General features: G+C 40.6%; 1 protein-coding gene and 1 non-coding gene across 5 annotated transcripts in view; one reads left to right on the top strand and one right to left on the bottom strand.

Moving 5' to 3' along the window:
- The window catches only part of NUSAP1 (nucleolar and spindle associated protein 1), a 39730-nt gene extending 26932 nt beyond the window's left edge, over positions 1 to 12798 (top strand). For all 4 annotated transcript variants that reach the window (XM_041740470.1, XM_041740466.1, XM_041740463.1 and 1 more), the window contains 5 exons: positions 2528 to 2715; positions 4777 to 4934; positions 7293 to 7409; positions 10557 to 10665; positions 11835 to 12798. In XM_041740470.1, coding sequence (XP_041596404.1) covers positions 2528 to 2715; positions 4777 to 4934; positions 7293 to 7409; positions 10557 to 10665; positions 11835 to 11928 — 666 coding nt within the window. In that variant the 3' untranslated portion in view covers positions 11929 to 12798. The remainder of the gene's footprint in view (positions 1 to 2527; positions 2716 to 4776; positions 4935 to 7292; positions 7410 to 10556; positions 10666 to 11834) is intronic.
- Positions 3287 to 3393, bottom strand: LOC121485907. Its single transcript, XR_005986411.1, has one exon. It is a non-coding gene; the product is annotated as a U6 spliceosomal RNA (small nuclear RNA).
- Positions 12799 to 13956: the final 1158 nt, after the last annotated feature.

The following is a 13956-nucleotide window of genomic DNA, read 5'->3' as shown; positions in this document are numbered from 1 at the left end:
GATTATCTTATTTTTTACCGATACCCCACCTGAATGAGCTTAGTTCTAAAATCTGAACCTGACTCCCCACTGTTTAAGGAATAGATCTATCAAATAGGTTATTGGGTATTATCTATTTGAAAACTGGAAAATAAAAAATTACAGTGACTTCACCATAGCTTATAGGAAGCTTTTCCTGACAGTTGACATATTTCAGGATTGGTCGTTGGATAGTATTGGATAATAAAGAGATCTTAGAATAATCCTGGCTTTGACCTGTCTCTTTGATTTTCATGATTAGAGCTGGCAGATCTATTTGATTTAGTTGCCAAATGGCCCTCTACAAACATCGGAAACGTAGTGCCCCAAGATTCCTGATTATTTTGTCAATGGTAGGAATGATGAATTTTTTAGATCTTTAATATGATATGAAAAAAATTACAATTGACATTTCTTTGCTTATTCTAGGTTTATATGTTATAATTGGCTGGGATTTTTCTGTGAAATTTTTTTCTTAATTTTTTACCCATCTATTAACCATTTATATTAATGCTATCCTATATTACAAAAACTTTCCTACAATCTATCTTTTAACCATGTTAATGGTGTCTTTTATCTTGTGAAAGGTTTTTTCTTAAATTTATCCAATTTTTCCTTTTAAGGGTCTGAGGTTTCTTTTGTCATACCCTACCTGTTCTAAGATAATAAAATAAGCTCTTACATTTATTTTTCCTGCTTTTATTATTTCCCCCTATAATTTTTGGGGGGAGGGGTACCATGGTATGATTGAGCTCTTTGTTAGGATTGAACAGGAATTTTTTTTTTTTTTTTTTTTTTGAACAGGATTTTTATTACTAAAAGATACTGGTTACATACGTTACTGACAAAATGAGTTAGTACTACTAGAATCAACGGTTTAATACTCAACCTGAAAAAAAGTCAAATAGTTAAGGGCTAGTAGACTCATTCCTGCATCGTAAGTAGCTTAAAACAAAGATGCAGAGTTGATGGTCCTGACACCAAGTGAACTGTGAAGAGAGACAGCATGGAAAGTGGGAATCTTAGAGGAGAGACAGGAGGAGGCATAAGAAGTGTGATTAAATAGAACAGTATGCTGAATACTTCTAACCTAACGCCGCCCCCGCCCTCCCCGCCCTCTAGTATCCATGTCCATGTGCATTTACTAAATAGTAATTCTTACCCATGTGTTTTAACTTTGTGTCACATTAGAATCTCTTCTGCTTGTATGCTGAGAAGCTGACATTCTTCTCTGAGTGCTTGTATTTCCTAGGACATAACCAGAATTTGTCAATGTCAGTAGACCCACCACTGTTGTTAGTTAGCAGAGTTGTATTATATTTCTTCTGCTTGCAAAAGCTGAAACCAGTGACAGGAAGACATTGTTATTCTTGTGCCCAGACAGTATATAAAAAATGATAACCTTAGTGGACCCTCTCCAGTCGTTTATTTTATTTATTTATTTATTTATTTATTTTTTAATTTTTTATTTATTTATGATAGTCACAGAGAGAGAGAGAGGCAGAGACACAGGCAGAGGGAGAAGCAGGCTCCATGCACCGGGAGCCTGATGTGGGACTCCATCCCAGGACTCCAGGATCATGCCCCGGGCTGAAGGCAGGGCTAAACCGCTGAGCCACCCAGGGATCCCTCTCCAGTCGTTTAATTATATATTTTTTAAGATTTTATTTATTTATTCATGAGAGACACAGAGGGAGAGAGGCAGAGACACAGGCAGAGGGAGAAGCAGGCTCCATGCAGGGAGCGCGATGTGGGACTCCATCCCAGGACTCCAGGATCATGCCCCGGGCTGAAGGCAGGGCTAAACCGCTGAGCCACCCAGGGATCCCCCTCCAGTCATTTCAAAGGGAGAGTTCCTTCCCTCCCTATTTCTTTTGTTTTGTTTTTAAAAACTTTAAGAAGCCTTTGGGGGGGTCATGAGGATAAGAGTGGAATTATTTGTAGATTCCGTGTGCTATTTATGTAATAGGTGGTTCTTTGAGTTTGTATTTAATAAACTGCTAATCACATTCTCATGTGTCTGTTCAGCCACATTCCTTAGTCAGAAAATCTCTGGGTTGTTTTTTTGTTTTTTTTTAAGACTTTATTTATTCATGAGACAGGCAGAGAGAGAGGCAGAGACCTAGGCCGAGGAAGAAGCAGACTCCCTGTAGGGAGCCCAATCTGGGATTTGATCCCAGGACCCCGGTATCACTCCCTGAGCCAAGGGCAGATGCTCAACTGCTGAGCCACCCAGGCGTCCCAATCCCTGGGTTCATGGCAGCTAGGAGAGGCTTTCTATAACCCATGACTCAGCACAACCAGAAGTTAATCATAACTTGGTCACCATACCAATACAGGTGCTAGGAACTGCGCAGCCCACCCGGCAGGTAGGAATAGGATGAGGCTCTAAGAAGGAAAGATAACAGGTGCAGTTAAAAATGGGGATAGAACAAGGAGATGAATGGGGGCACTCTGAGGACAGTGCTAAGAAGCCAAACTTGAGCATGGTTCCTGTGTCTTTCTGCAGAAGCAACCGGTCACCAAAGAAGTAGTGGTGACTCCAGTTCCTCTCCGGGGAAGGCTCCCTGAGGCTCGAACTCCCTCCAGCCAGCGCCACTCACAGGGCCAGCCCCTGGGCCCTACAGGCCAGAGCACCTTGTGTGGGAAGGGGTCTGCCAAGCGTTCCATTCTATCAGCAACTAAGATGAACGTCAGGTAAGGACTCCAAAATGTAATCAAGTACAAGGACCATTTCAAAGTTTTAATGCTTCTTGTGCATTTCAGGTGGATGACATCAAATATGTTTCTATGTTGATGAAAAAGAAGGCAAAAGAGGATCAGAATGGAGAGAAAATCAGATGGTTTTTATAACCTAATATTTTTTCTTTAAACTTGTATTGGATTTTCTTATCGAATATCCCTAAGCTCACATTTGGCTTAAATAAAGTATACATGGATATTCATTTTATTTGTTTAATGTATGCCTGTAAAGATATGTAAAGAGAAATTTTCCCATTGACTTAAATGTAAAGTTGAAGCTAAATTCCTGCAGAAAATTTCTCGATGCAATGAACTTAGTTAACTCATCCTAAAGTGGAAGTGTTGTAACCCAGTGGGTACTGCAGTATCCTAGCTATCCTATGCCCCACTGATCCCTCGATTTTTTTTTTTTTTTTTGCTTGTACCTTGTCTGATAGCAGGGTAGCCCCCAACTATAACTATCCCAGAGATGAAGATCTTCAGGCCCCCTTTCTTTAATACAGAAATGTTATTCTCTCCTTTTTTTTTTTTTTTTTTTTTTTTTAAGATTTTGTGTGTCATCCTTGCACAGGGGCAATGCTAATCTTCTCTGTATGATTCCAATTTTAGAATATGTGCTGCCAAAGCAAGCACTTTAAGATTTTATTTATTTATTAGAGAGAGAGTATGAGCACAAATAGAGGGAGAGGCAGACTCCCACTGAGCAGGACCTGAGTAGAAGGCAGACGCCTAACTAACCGAGCCACCCCGGCACCCCTCTTTTTTTTTTTTTTCCTTTAAAGCTTTTTTTTTTTTTTTTTTTTTTTAAAGCTTTTATTTTTAAGTAATCTCTACACCCACTGTGGGGCTCAGACCTACAATTCCAAGATCAAGAGTTGCATGCTTACCAACTGAGCTAGCCAGGTGCTCCTAATCTCCTTTTCTTGAGTGCATTTGCAGCATCTAATAGTGAGGTGCCTGGTAACACTTGCCCAACACATTCAATTATCTGACAGTTTTTAGAAAAGCTTAAAAATGACCTTAAGTTTGGAATTCTATTTATTGAGTTAGAATTGAGTATGAGGTGCCTCTACTTGGCAGTTCTGATTGTATTTAATAGTATTTAAGAACACCATGGTTGGGGCAAGTCCTTGCTCCACTGCAGTGTACAGAACAGCCTGGCTTTCATGGCAACTCTCCTAACATGCAGTTGTCTTAACTGGGTTGTAGAATATTTCATAATAATTTTGGGTGTTGATTCAGGATTACCACCACATTTTCGTTACAAGTCCAGAAGTTCTCTTCTGTTAACCTCACAGCCACACCATGTAGATCTGTCCTTCCTGACTTTCACTGACTCTAAGACACCATCAGCTGGATAATCACCATTATTTTATGAACCACTGAGAAGAATCACTGCCAACTATGATGTGTTTGTTACTAATTACAGAACACATCCCAATTTCACACATTAAAATGCAGAGAAACTATGCATCTTAATCAATGAGATAAACTTATGGCAATTTGCTAGGAGAATGGGCTTATGGACTTTTTTCTTTTTTAACATTTTATTCATCGCAGAGACATAGGCAGAGGGAGAGGTAGGCTCCCTGTAGAGAGCCCATTGTGGGACTGATCACAGGACCCTGGGATTATGCCCCGAGCCAAAGCAAATGCTCAACCATTGGGCCACCCAGGCATCCCTTTATGGACCATTTAAATGAATGACCATCTACTAGGAAGACATAAGGTCTATTCCCATCACTTCCTGGGCATAGCAGTCTCCTGTTCCCTCTGATAAGCCGTCACCAGAAGAGAAAGAGGGGAGTGCTCAGAGTACCTCCTAAACTGTAATTTGAGCCCCACAGTCTTGTCCTGTCATTGGCCAAGGCAAGGAGAGCAGAGAAGACAAAACCATATTTTACAAATAAAGTGTTGTAAAATGTTTATTCTGCAAAAGTGGTTTATTCACGTAAGCTTGCTACAAGTTACTCATGACACAAGCACTCATGTTTGGTACTCTACTGTCCTGTTTAGGTTTTCAGCTGCTACCAAAGATAATGAACATAAGCGTTCACTGACCAAGACTCCAGCCAGAAAGTCTCCACATGTGACCGTATGTGGGAGTACCCCAAAAGGCCAGGCTGTGCTCGGGACATGCAAGTTAAAGACCGCAAAGGGGAATTCTGCTTCTGGTAAAACAAAAGAAAAACCCTGGTTCATCTTTAAGCCATGTAACTTCCTGAAGTTATTAAGTGTATTTGTTTACTTAAAGCCTCTCTCCATAACTATAAAATCAAAAGCAAAAAGTTCACCATAGCATATTTTTCATTTTATATTGGTGAGGAAAATGCCAGAGACCTGAACAAAAAAACTGGTGTCTAGGGAGCCCAGGTGGCTCAGCGGTTTAGTGCCACCTCAGCCCAGGGTGTGATCCTGGAGACCCGGGATCGAGTCCCACATCAGGCTCCTGCATGGAGCCTGCTTCTCCCTCTGCCTGTGTCTGCCCCTGCCCCCTGTGTTTCTCATGAATGAATAAAAAAGTCTTAAAAAAAAAAACAAAAAAAACACCTGGTGTCTGCCTGATGACTCCATCTTGTCTATGAGGAGTCCTAAGATGGTGACTCTCCCTGAAGAGCATTCAGCCCCTTCAGGACTCCGGGATTAGATGGAGGATCACAATATTCATTACAGCCTCTGACTGGTCCTCCAAGACTATGAAGCTAATAGGATCCCAGAGTTTGTGGAATAAATGCTACACTATAGACTGTGTAAACCAGAATAAGCCAAATGGATACTCTTCTACATACAGTCTACTTAATCATCACCTACAATGACCAGGTGGGCTTTCAAAAGAATACTGCAGTAGCAGTACAAATTTTAAATAAAAATAAAAACCAGCAGATTAAGGCCTATATTAGAACTGAGTAGGTCAAAATTCTTGAGAGTCCTATTGAAACCATCGAGCAAGAGCCTTGATCACATAAAGGCTCTCCAGTTTTCCTGAGACTACAGCAATCCAGCAGGAGCTTCTGACCAGAGGAGAGTACAGTGTCAATAATGAGTGTGAGGCTCTATGAGGGTTTCTTCATACCTTAAAGATAGAAGAGACTGACAGCCCACATTTTAAGCAAGGCCAGAGGTGGTGGAAACAGTAAATTTATGCGATTCTTTCTCTAAATGAGCTCTTTCATTCCCACCCTAACCTTTAATCTTAACAATACCAGCAAGCAAACATTCCATGTAACATTCTGTATCTCCCTACAGTATGGGAAGAAAGGGGCCTGGGCAGAAAACAGTGCTAAAAGTGGAGTGGACTTGCCTAAGATAGGACTGTTATTTTACAGAGAGCTGGGGTCACTGGGTAGCAGCCATTTACCTCGTAATGAGAAAGGACTCACAAATGCTCACAGAGGACTTGAGGCAGAAACTAAATGTTTACCATATTCTGACTTTTCTCCTCGTGGTAATTCAGAGGTGTGCCCAGTTAGGATGGGATAGTTTTTTTCCCCAATTATCAGATAAGAACTTTATGTAAAGGAAACCAATTGTATGATTTTTTTTCCCCCATGATTTGCTTTCATTCACTCAGCATAATGTTTGAAGAATCATCCATATTGACAAATGAGCTATAAAATGTATTCATTTTCATTGATATGGATATATTTCAATTTATGCATTTTAATGCTTATTGACCATGTGGATATTTCCAACTTTTATTATTATGCTGTTGTGACCATTCTTAACTATGTCTCCTGTACACATGTAAAAGCTTCTCTAGACCTAGGATGGATGAGCTGGCGTGTGTAGCAGGGTTGCAGTTACTCTACAGGTTGAATTATACTTATTTAAAATTGGCGTTATAGACAGCCCCAGTGTTCCCCTCCCTACTGTCACCTGATAGCAACGCAATGGGATTGCTTAAGCACAAGGGTTTTGTGCTTTTCTGATTTAACTGAGGGGTCCTAGGTCTTGGTTACTTCTTCATATATACATGCAAGTGCTAACATTCAACAGTAGTCTGTGATGGGAAAGAATTACAAAATAGGCCCAATATATGATGCCCAACTGTAGCAAAAATTTGGCTTTACTTGAATCCTACCATCCTGGTATATTAACTTTAAATATGTGAATTTTTGTACCATAAATAACTGCTTTTATTAAATAACAACCAGAGCCACATATCTTTTCATCTGTATGTGGTTAGGTTCCTTGCAGGCTTTGTTATCTGTATGAATGAAAATGTTACTAATATATTTTTAAAGGGTAAATAATATCAGGGACACAGCCTAAAAATTTACCCAGTCAATTATTTAAACAGGATTTTCAACTCCCAGCTGATTCCTAAGGAAAAAAACCTAATATTGAGACTGTTTGGGGAGCTCACAAAAGAAGCAAGTCTTGGTGGTTAGATTGCCTTGGTTATTCTTTTCTTCTTTTTAACCCTACATGGTTGAGACTGTCCATATAGATGATATATTTAAGACTGAGAAGTGGTACTTCATTTTTTTTTTCCTAATTAAGCCCTGGGGTTTTGTTCCTTGGTTTTATAGTTGTTACCCCATTCAAATTGACAACTGAGGCAGCACAGACTCCAGTCTCCAACAAGAAACCGGTGTTTGATCTCAAAGCAAGTCTGTCTCGTCCCCTCAACTATGAGCCACACAAAGGTACGTGCCAATGTTCTTAGAAAGCCGTGCCAAAGACTTAGGATTAAATAGTTCTACATCTCAGGATGTGAAAGATTCTAGTGCCTCAGTGGAAAGCCATACTGAATCACCTAGAATTTCTTCCCCCGGCTCCACATGACCCATAATTTAAAAAACTATCCACTAAGCAAATACTAAATAATGATTCACTTACATTTCTGTTAATCAAAGACCTAATTTCTAATCAGTGTTATAGCAAAGAAATAATAGCAGGCAAAATCAAGAAATTTGGAAATTGGCCTATGGGCAAATTAATGTTTTCTTTACAACTTTCAAAGGATCCCAGGCTGGAATCCACCCAGTCAAACAACCTGGGAATTTATTGGTCATATAAATGCCCATATAAATTGGGCATGTATTAAAGTATCTGTATATCCAGCTAAAATACCAATACTAAAAAAAAAATAATGATAAAATAAAATACCAATACTAAAAAAACATTTTTAAAAACAACCAATATGGGCAGCCTGGGTGGCTCAGCGGTTTAGTGCCGCCTTTGGTGGAGATCCAGGAGACCCAGGATCAAGTCCCACGTCAGGCTCCCTGCATGGAGCCTCCCTCTGCCTCTCTGCCTCTCTGCCTCTCTCTCTCTCTCTCTCTCTCTCTCTCTCTCTCTGTGTGTATGTGTGTGTGTCTCATGAATAAATAAATAAGATCTTTTAAAAAAAAAATCTTAAAAAAAAAAAAAAACAATACTTCAGGTGGTTTTTTTGTGATTCTAGAATTACTTTAAAACAAGATGATTTGGGATCCCTGGGTGGCGCAGCGGTTTGGCGCCTGTCTTTGGCCCAGGGCGCGATCCTGGAGACCCGGGATCGAATCCCACATCGGGCTCCCGGTGCATGGAACCCGCTTCTCCCTCTGCCTGTGTCTCTGCCTCTCTCTCTCTCTCTCTCTCTCTCTCTCTCTCTCTCTGTGACTATCATAAATAAAAAAAAAAAAAATTAAAAAAATAAAAATAAAATAAAACAAGATGATTTCCCATAAATCATATTCTTCTAACAGTGTTTATCTTTAAATTACATTAATGAAACAAATATAATGAAAAATCTTATTTTGAAGTAAGAATCAATTGTAGTACAAAAACAAAACTTCTTTCTTCACACACCACACTGCTCCCTCTGCCTGGTTTTCCTATACATGGCCCTGGCACATATTACTAAGTTGTCAGGGAGAAACCTGGGCGTCATCTGGCTCCTTCTCTCAGACCCCATACCTAGTCCATCACTTAGTCTTTTCAGCTCTACCTCTGAAATAGATTTTTTTTTTTTTTTTTAAGTTTTTATTTATTCGGGATCCCTGGGTGGCTCAGCAGTTTAGTGCCTGCCTTCAGCCCAGGGTGTGATCCTGGAGTCCTGGGATCGAGTCCCACATCGGGCTCCCTGCATGCAGCCTGCTTCTCCCTCTGCCTGTGTCTCTGCCTCCCTCTCTGTGTCTCTCATGAATAAATAAAATCTTTTTTCTTTTTTTTTTTTTTTTAAGATTTTATTTATTTATTCATGAGAGACATACAGAGAGAGGCAGAGACACAGGCAGAGGGAGAAGCAGGCTTCATGCAGGGAGCCTGACATGGGACTCGATTCCAGGATCACATCCTGGCGCTAAACCACTGAGCCAGCGGGGCTGCCCCCCTAGAAAAGTTCATGCCCATACCAGGTGCTCAGAAAGTATTTGGGGAATGATTCTGGCCACAACTAACTTCTAATAGAAAATCTGGCTGAGAGCTTCATCTGTACTGCTTATTATTTTTATACCCTAGACAAGTCATTTAGTGTGTTAAGGAAAAGAAAACAAATATTACATCAGCAGTGTGAAAGTCCTTTTTATAAAATGGGAAACTGCAAATAATCTTTGGCACTCAAAGAGAGCTCATAGGGGCAGTCCGGTGGCTCAGCGGTTTGGCACCACCTTCGGCCCAGGGCGTGATCCTGGGGACCCGGGATTGAGTCCCTCATCGGGCTCCCTGCCTGGAGCCTGCTTCTCTCTCTGCCTGTGTCTCTGCCTCTCTCTCTATGTCTCTCATGAATAAATAAAAATCTTAAAAAAAAAAAAAAAAAACTCATAAACTAAACAAAAGCAATATGTAAACATCTGGAAGTTTGGTCCCAGGTCTAAAGCTAATAAAATCCACTTATTCCATTCCAAATACATTTTACTAGGGAACAGTAATAACAAATTGCTCAGATGAAATCCTTTAATATTAAATACCTAGAAACCTTGAGGGATGCCTGGGTGGCTCAGTAGTTGAGCATCTGCCTTTGGCTCAGGTCATGATGCCGGGGTCCTGGGATCAAGTCCCATATCGGATTCCCTGCAGGGAGCCTGCTTCTCCCTCTGCCTATGTCTCTACCCCTCTCTCTGTGTGTCTCATGAATAAGTAAATAGAATCTTTAAAAATAAGTAAATAATAAACAACTTTGGGATAAACTACTTGGTTGTGATGACTTTTTTTTAATGTGCTATGTAATTGGATTTAGTATTAAGATTTTTTTAATAGCATTAAAACTGTGAGTTGGGGATCCCTGGGTGACTCAGCGGTTTGGTGCCTGCCTTTGGCCCAGGGCGCGATCCTGGAGTCCCGGGATGGAGTCCCATGTCAGGCTCCCTGCATGGAGCCTGCTTCACCCTCTGCCTGTGTCTCTGCCTCTCTCTCTCATGAATAAATAAATAAATCTTTAAAAAATAAAAAATAAAACTGAGTTTCCAAGGATTAACAAGTAAAACACACATGGCGCCTGGGTGGCTCAGTTGGTTAGGCGTCCGACTCAATTCAGGACAAGATATCAGGTCGTGAGATTGAGTCTTGCGTCCGGCTCTGGGCTCAGCACCATGTGATTAAGATTCTTTCTCCCTTTCCTTCTGCCCAACCAGCCTGTGTATGCATGTATGTTCTGTCTCTTAATAAATCTTTTTTAAAAAACTTTATTTTTAGGGGAAAAAAGTATAACTTACATCATTTATATTTGTGGACTATGAAATTAAAACTAATACAATTATACTGGCAAATGTCTATAAAGTATAAATATTGGTAACAAGCAAATAACCTCAAATGAGTAAAATTGGGAATATAAATAGAAAAATCTTAAATCTTTGTCGCTCCTAAACTAGGCAAACTGAAACCATGGGGTCAACCTAAAGAAAATAGTTCTCTCAAGCAACATACCAACAGAGTTAGCTTCCACAAGAAAACTTATAAACAACCTCCTCTCCAGACTCGGTGAGTATATAATTAACCAGTTCTATAGTTCTTTTAATTTTAAAAGACTATATTTAAAAGCAAAGCCTCTGAAGTACAGAGAGTTTCAGTAATAGTGGTGTTTAAGAAAAAGGGAGTCATGGGGAAAAAAAAGGGGGGGGAGTCATGGAATCATATCTAGAACTTCATAAAGGTACATGTGCCTAGGCCCCACTGCAGTGGTTTCTAATTCAGCAATTGGGAGGTGGGGTCCAAGCAGCTGTACGGTTTCCAAAGCTCTATAGGTAATTCAGGAGGGAACCCTGTTCTCACATGACCTACCATCCCAGCGTATCTGGCTATCCCTCCAGACACCAATCCAAGTGCCCAGATGTAAATTCTTCACTCCCAGGGAAATCAGGCTTCAAGACCCTACCCCAGAAGAAATCCCCAGCTGATCCTTAGAGGCTTCCTTCTGCATGTGAAAACCAAGTTAAAGCCAGAGCTTGCTGTGGGGTGTAGCTGGTCCTGATCAAGTTGATTCCCTGCATAAAACCATCCTAATACAGGATTACCCATCATTTGACTTCCTGTATCCAGCTGCCACCAAGACATTAAGTAACTATATTTGCCATTAAGATTGTTAACATAGGGTTGCTTGGCTGGCTCAGTCAGAACATGCAACTCTTGTTCTTGGGGCTGAGTTCAAGCCCCACATTGGGTATAGAATCCTTGATGAATTGTTTTTAAGTTTTATTCAGTATAATCCTAGCCCCCCTAAACCCCTCCTACCAATCCCTAATCCCTTCCAGAAAGATACAGTGGCTTAAGTCGGCAGAACCTGGTTCTAATTCCAGCACTTCCACTAGACTACATGATTTTGAGCCTGACTTTTGACTTCCAAAGGAGAGATTTCTCATTTAAAACAAATTAAGGTACTGAGGTGCCTTTTGTTCCAGTTCCATGCTTAATTTTAGAATGCTGCATTAACATAAAAAGGGAAATACCAGTTTGTAGCCCTGTAACACAAGTGACTTACAGGTGTGGCTTCCACAGACAGCCCACTAGCTAGAACACAGTGTTCTGTAAGAATATTTTATACAAGTATCTGGATTTCAGTTTAAGCTTGGACATTAGTCTGATGACAGATGCTTTAAAGTGGACTCTTATGGAGCTTCACTAGAGCCTAATGAGTAACTGTACCTCTTTAGGGAAGAACAACGGAAGCAACATGAACAAAGACGAAAGGAGAAGAAAGCAAAGGTTTTGGGAGCTCGAAGAGGCCTCATTATGGCTGAAGATTAATTTTTTAGCATCCTGTAAATATTACTTCATTCTGAACCCTTTCTTTAATGTAAATATTTTTCTGTCTTCACTTTAGTTAAGACTTTCTTCTGCTGTTTGTTGTTCACTATGTAGTGTTGGGGGTTCTTCACAGGCTGCATCTCTGAAAAGACCTTATTAACCTTAACGCTCAGATTCTTTGAAATGGTTTTTTCCTAAGTGTACAATTCAGTTTTCTGAGACTCATCCTATATATAACCTTGACTTAGATTTTTAATGTCTAGTTTCCTCTGCTGACAGGACTGGAATCCTCTTCTAGACAGAAGCATTGACCTGATGGTAGGTAATTCTACAAGCCTTAGTAGAACTTGACCAATAAAAAGCTGAGAAGGCCACCTCTTCCTCCTCTAGAGAACCACATAGTCTTACTGAAATGGGGAGCCATACACGTCGGTACTGGCATATTCTACCTGTGTGACGTGCTTTATTACCTATGCAGGTCTGTTCAGATCACCCGATGTAATCACCATCTATCACTCAATATATTCTTAAAAATTCCATAGCTCATTCTAGCCTTACTTTAAAAATACCCAGGCCTATATTGAAACCGGAGGGTTGCTGCTTCAAGGGTCAGTATACTCTGTCAGTTAGATCTTACTTGTTTTATGGGAAAGACCAGAGTTGTTCAGCATCACAGCCATGTTTGTTGCCCCTAAGTGGAGCTTCTGGGCTTTGTACTGATGAAGATTTTCATAAATGGTAGATTTTTTGCAAATAAATTGACATCCGGATTGAGTTGAGCAGCTAAGACTAACACCAGTTGACTTGTACTCTCTGTGCATCCTGTCCTACTTCTTCTCACGCGAAGAATAAATGAGCATATCGTCCTGATATTTTTCGCAGCACGTATCCGACTCTTATTCTTAGATCTGTGAGCTCACAGAACATTGGCATACTCCTGGGTGCTGAATAAATTCATATTTTGCTATTAGGCAGAGATCAGTCAATTAAATCACTGTCAAACTGCTGCTGGGAGGGTAAAAGATAGAATCACTTTGGGAAACAGGTTGGTAGTTTTTTGTTTTTGTTTTTTTTTTTAATTTTTTTTATTATTTATTTATGATAGTCACAGAGAGAGAGAGAGAGGCAGAGACACAGGCAGAGGGAGAAGCAGGCTCCATGCACCGGGAGCCTGATGTGGGATTCGATCCCGGGTCTCCAGGATCGCGCCCTGGGCCAAAGGCAGGCGCCAAACCGCTGCGCCACCCAGGGATCCCCTAGGTTGGTAGTTTTTTAAAGTTAAATATGTCTACCACATTACCCAGCAAAGGCATGGGTCACACTGAAGCACAAGCAGCACATGACCTCCTACTCCTAGGTATGTACCCAAGGGAAATAGAAGCACGTGTCCACATAAGAACTTGTACACAGATATTTACAGGAGCATTATAGCCAAAAAATGGAGAAAATCCAGCTGTCCATTAATAGATTAAAAATGATGCGCAGGGCAGCCTGGGTGGCTCAGCAGTTTAGTGCCGCCTTCAGCCCAGGGCATGATCCTGGAGACCCGGAATCGAGTCCCATGTCGGGCTCCCTGCTTATCCCTCTGCCTGTGTCTGTGCCTCTCTCTCTCGGTCTCTCATGAATAAAATCTTTAAAAAAAAAAATACTAATGTTACAGCATGGATGAATCTCAGACATTATGCTACATGAAAAGAAGCCAGACATAAAAGATTACATATGACTATTTATAGGACATATCCAGAGAAACTAAACCTATGGAGAAAGTAGATCAGTAGATATCTGGGGCTGGAGGTGGTGGGAGTTAAAAATGCCTGCAAAGGGGCATTAACATTGCTTCTAGGCCAGATAGAAATTTTCTAATATTGTGGTAAAAACTGACAATTCCAGTACCAGAAAGTCACTGAATTGTATAGCAACCTTTAGCAATCTCCTTTCCTCAAATGGTGGATTAGAAAACACAAACCTACAAGGAATAGAGTAGGGAAAATGGTATCAATAGTCCTCTTCAGGGGATCCCTGGGTGGC

The sequence above is a fragment of the Vulpes lagopus genome, chromosome 2, assembly GCF_018345385.1.
Source record: "Vulpes lagopus strain Blue_001 chromosome 2, ASM1834538v1, whole genome shotgun sequence".
Lineage (NCBI taxonomy): Eukaryota > Metazoa > Chordata > Mammalia > Carnivora > Canidae > Vulpes > Vulpes lagopus.
The sequence above is the reverse complement of the archived record's forward strand: the minus strand, read 5'-3'. Positions and strand labels throughout refer to the sequence as shown.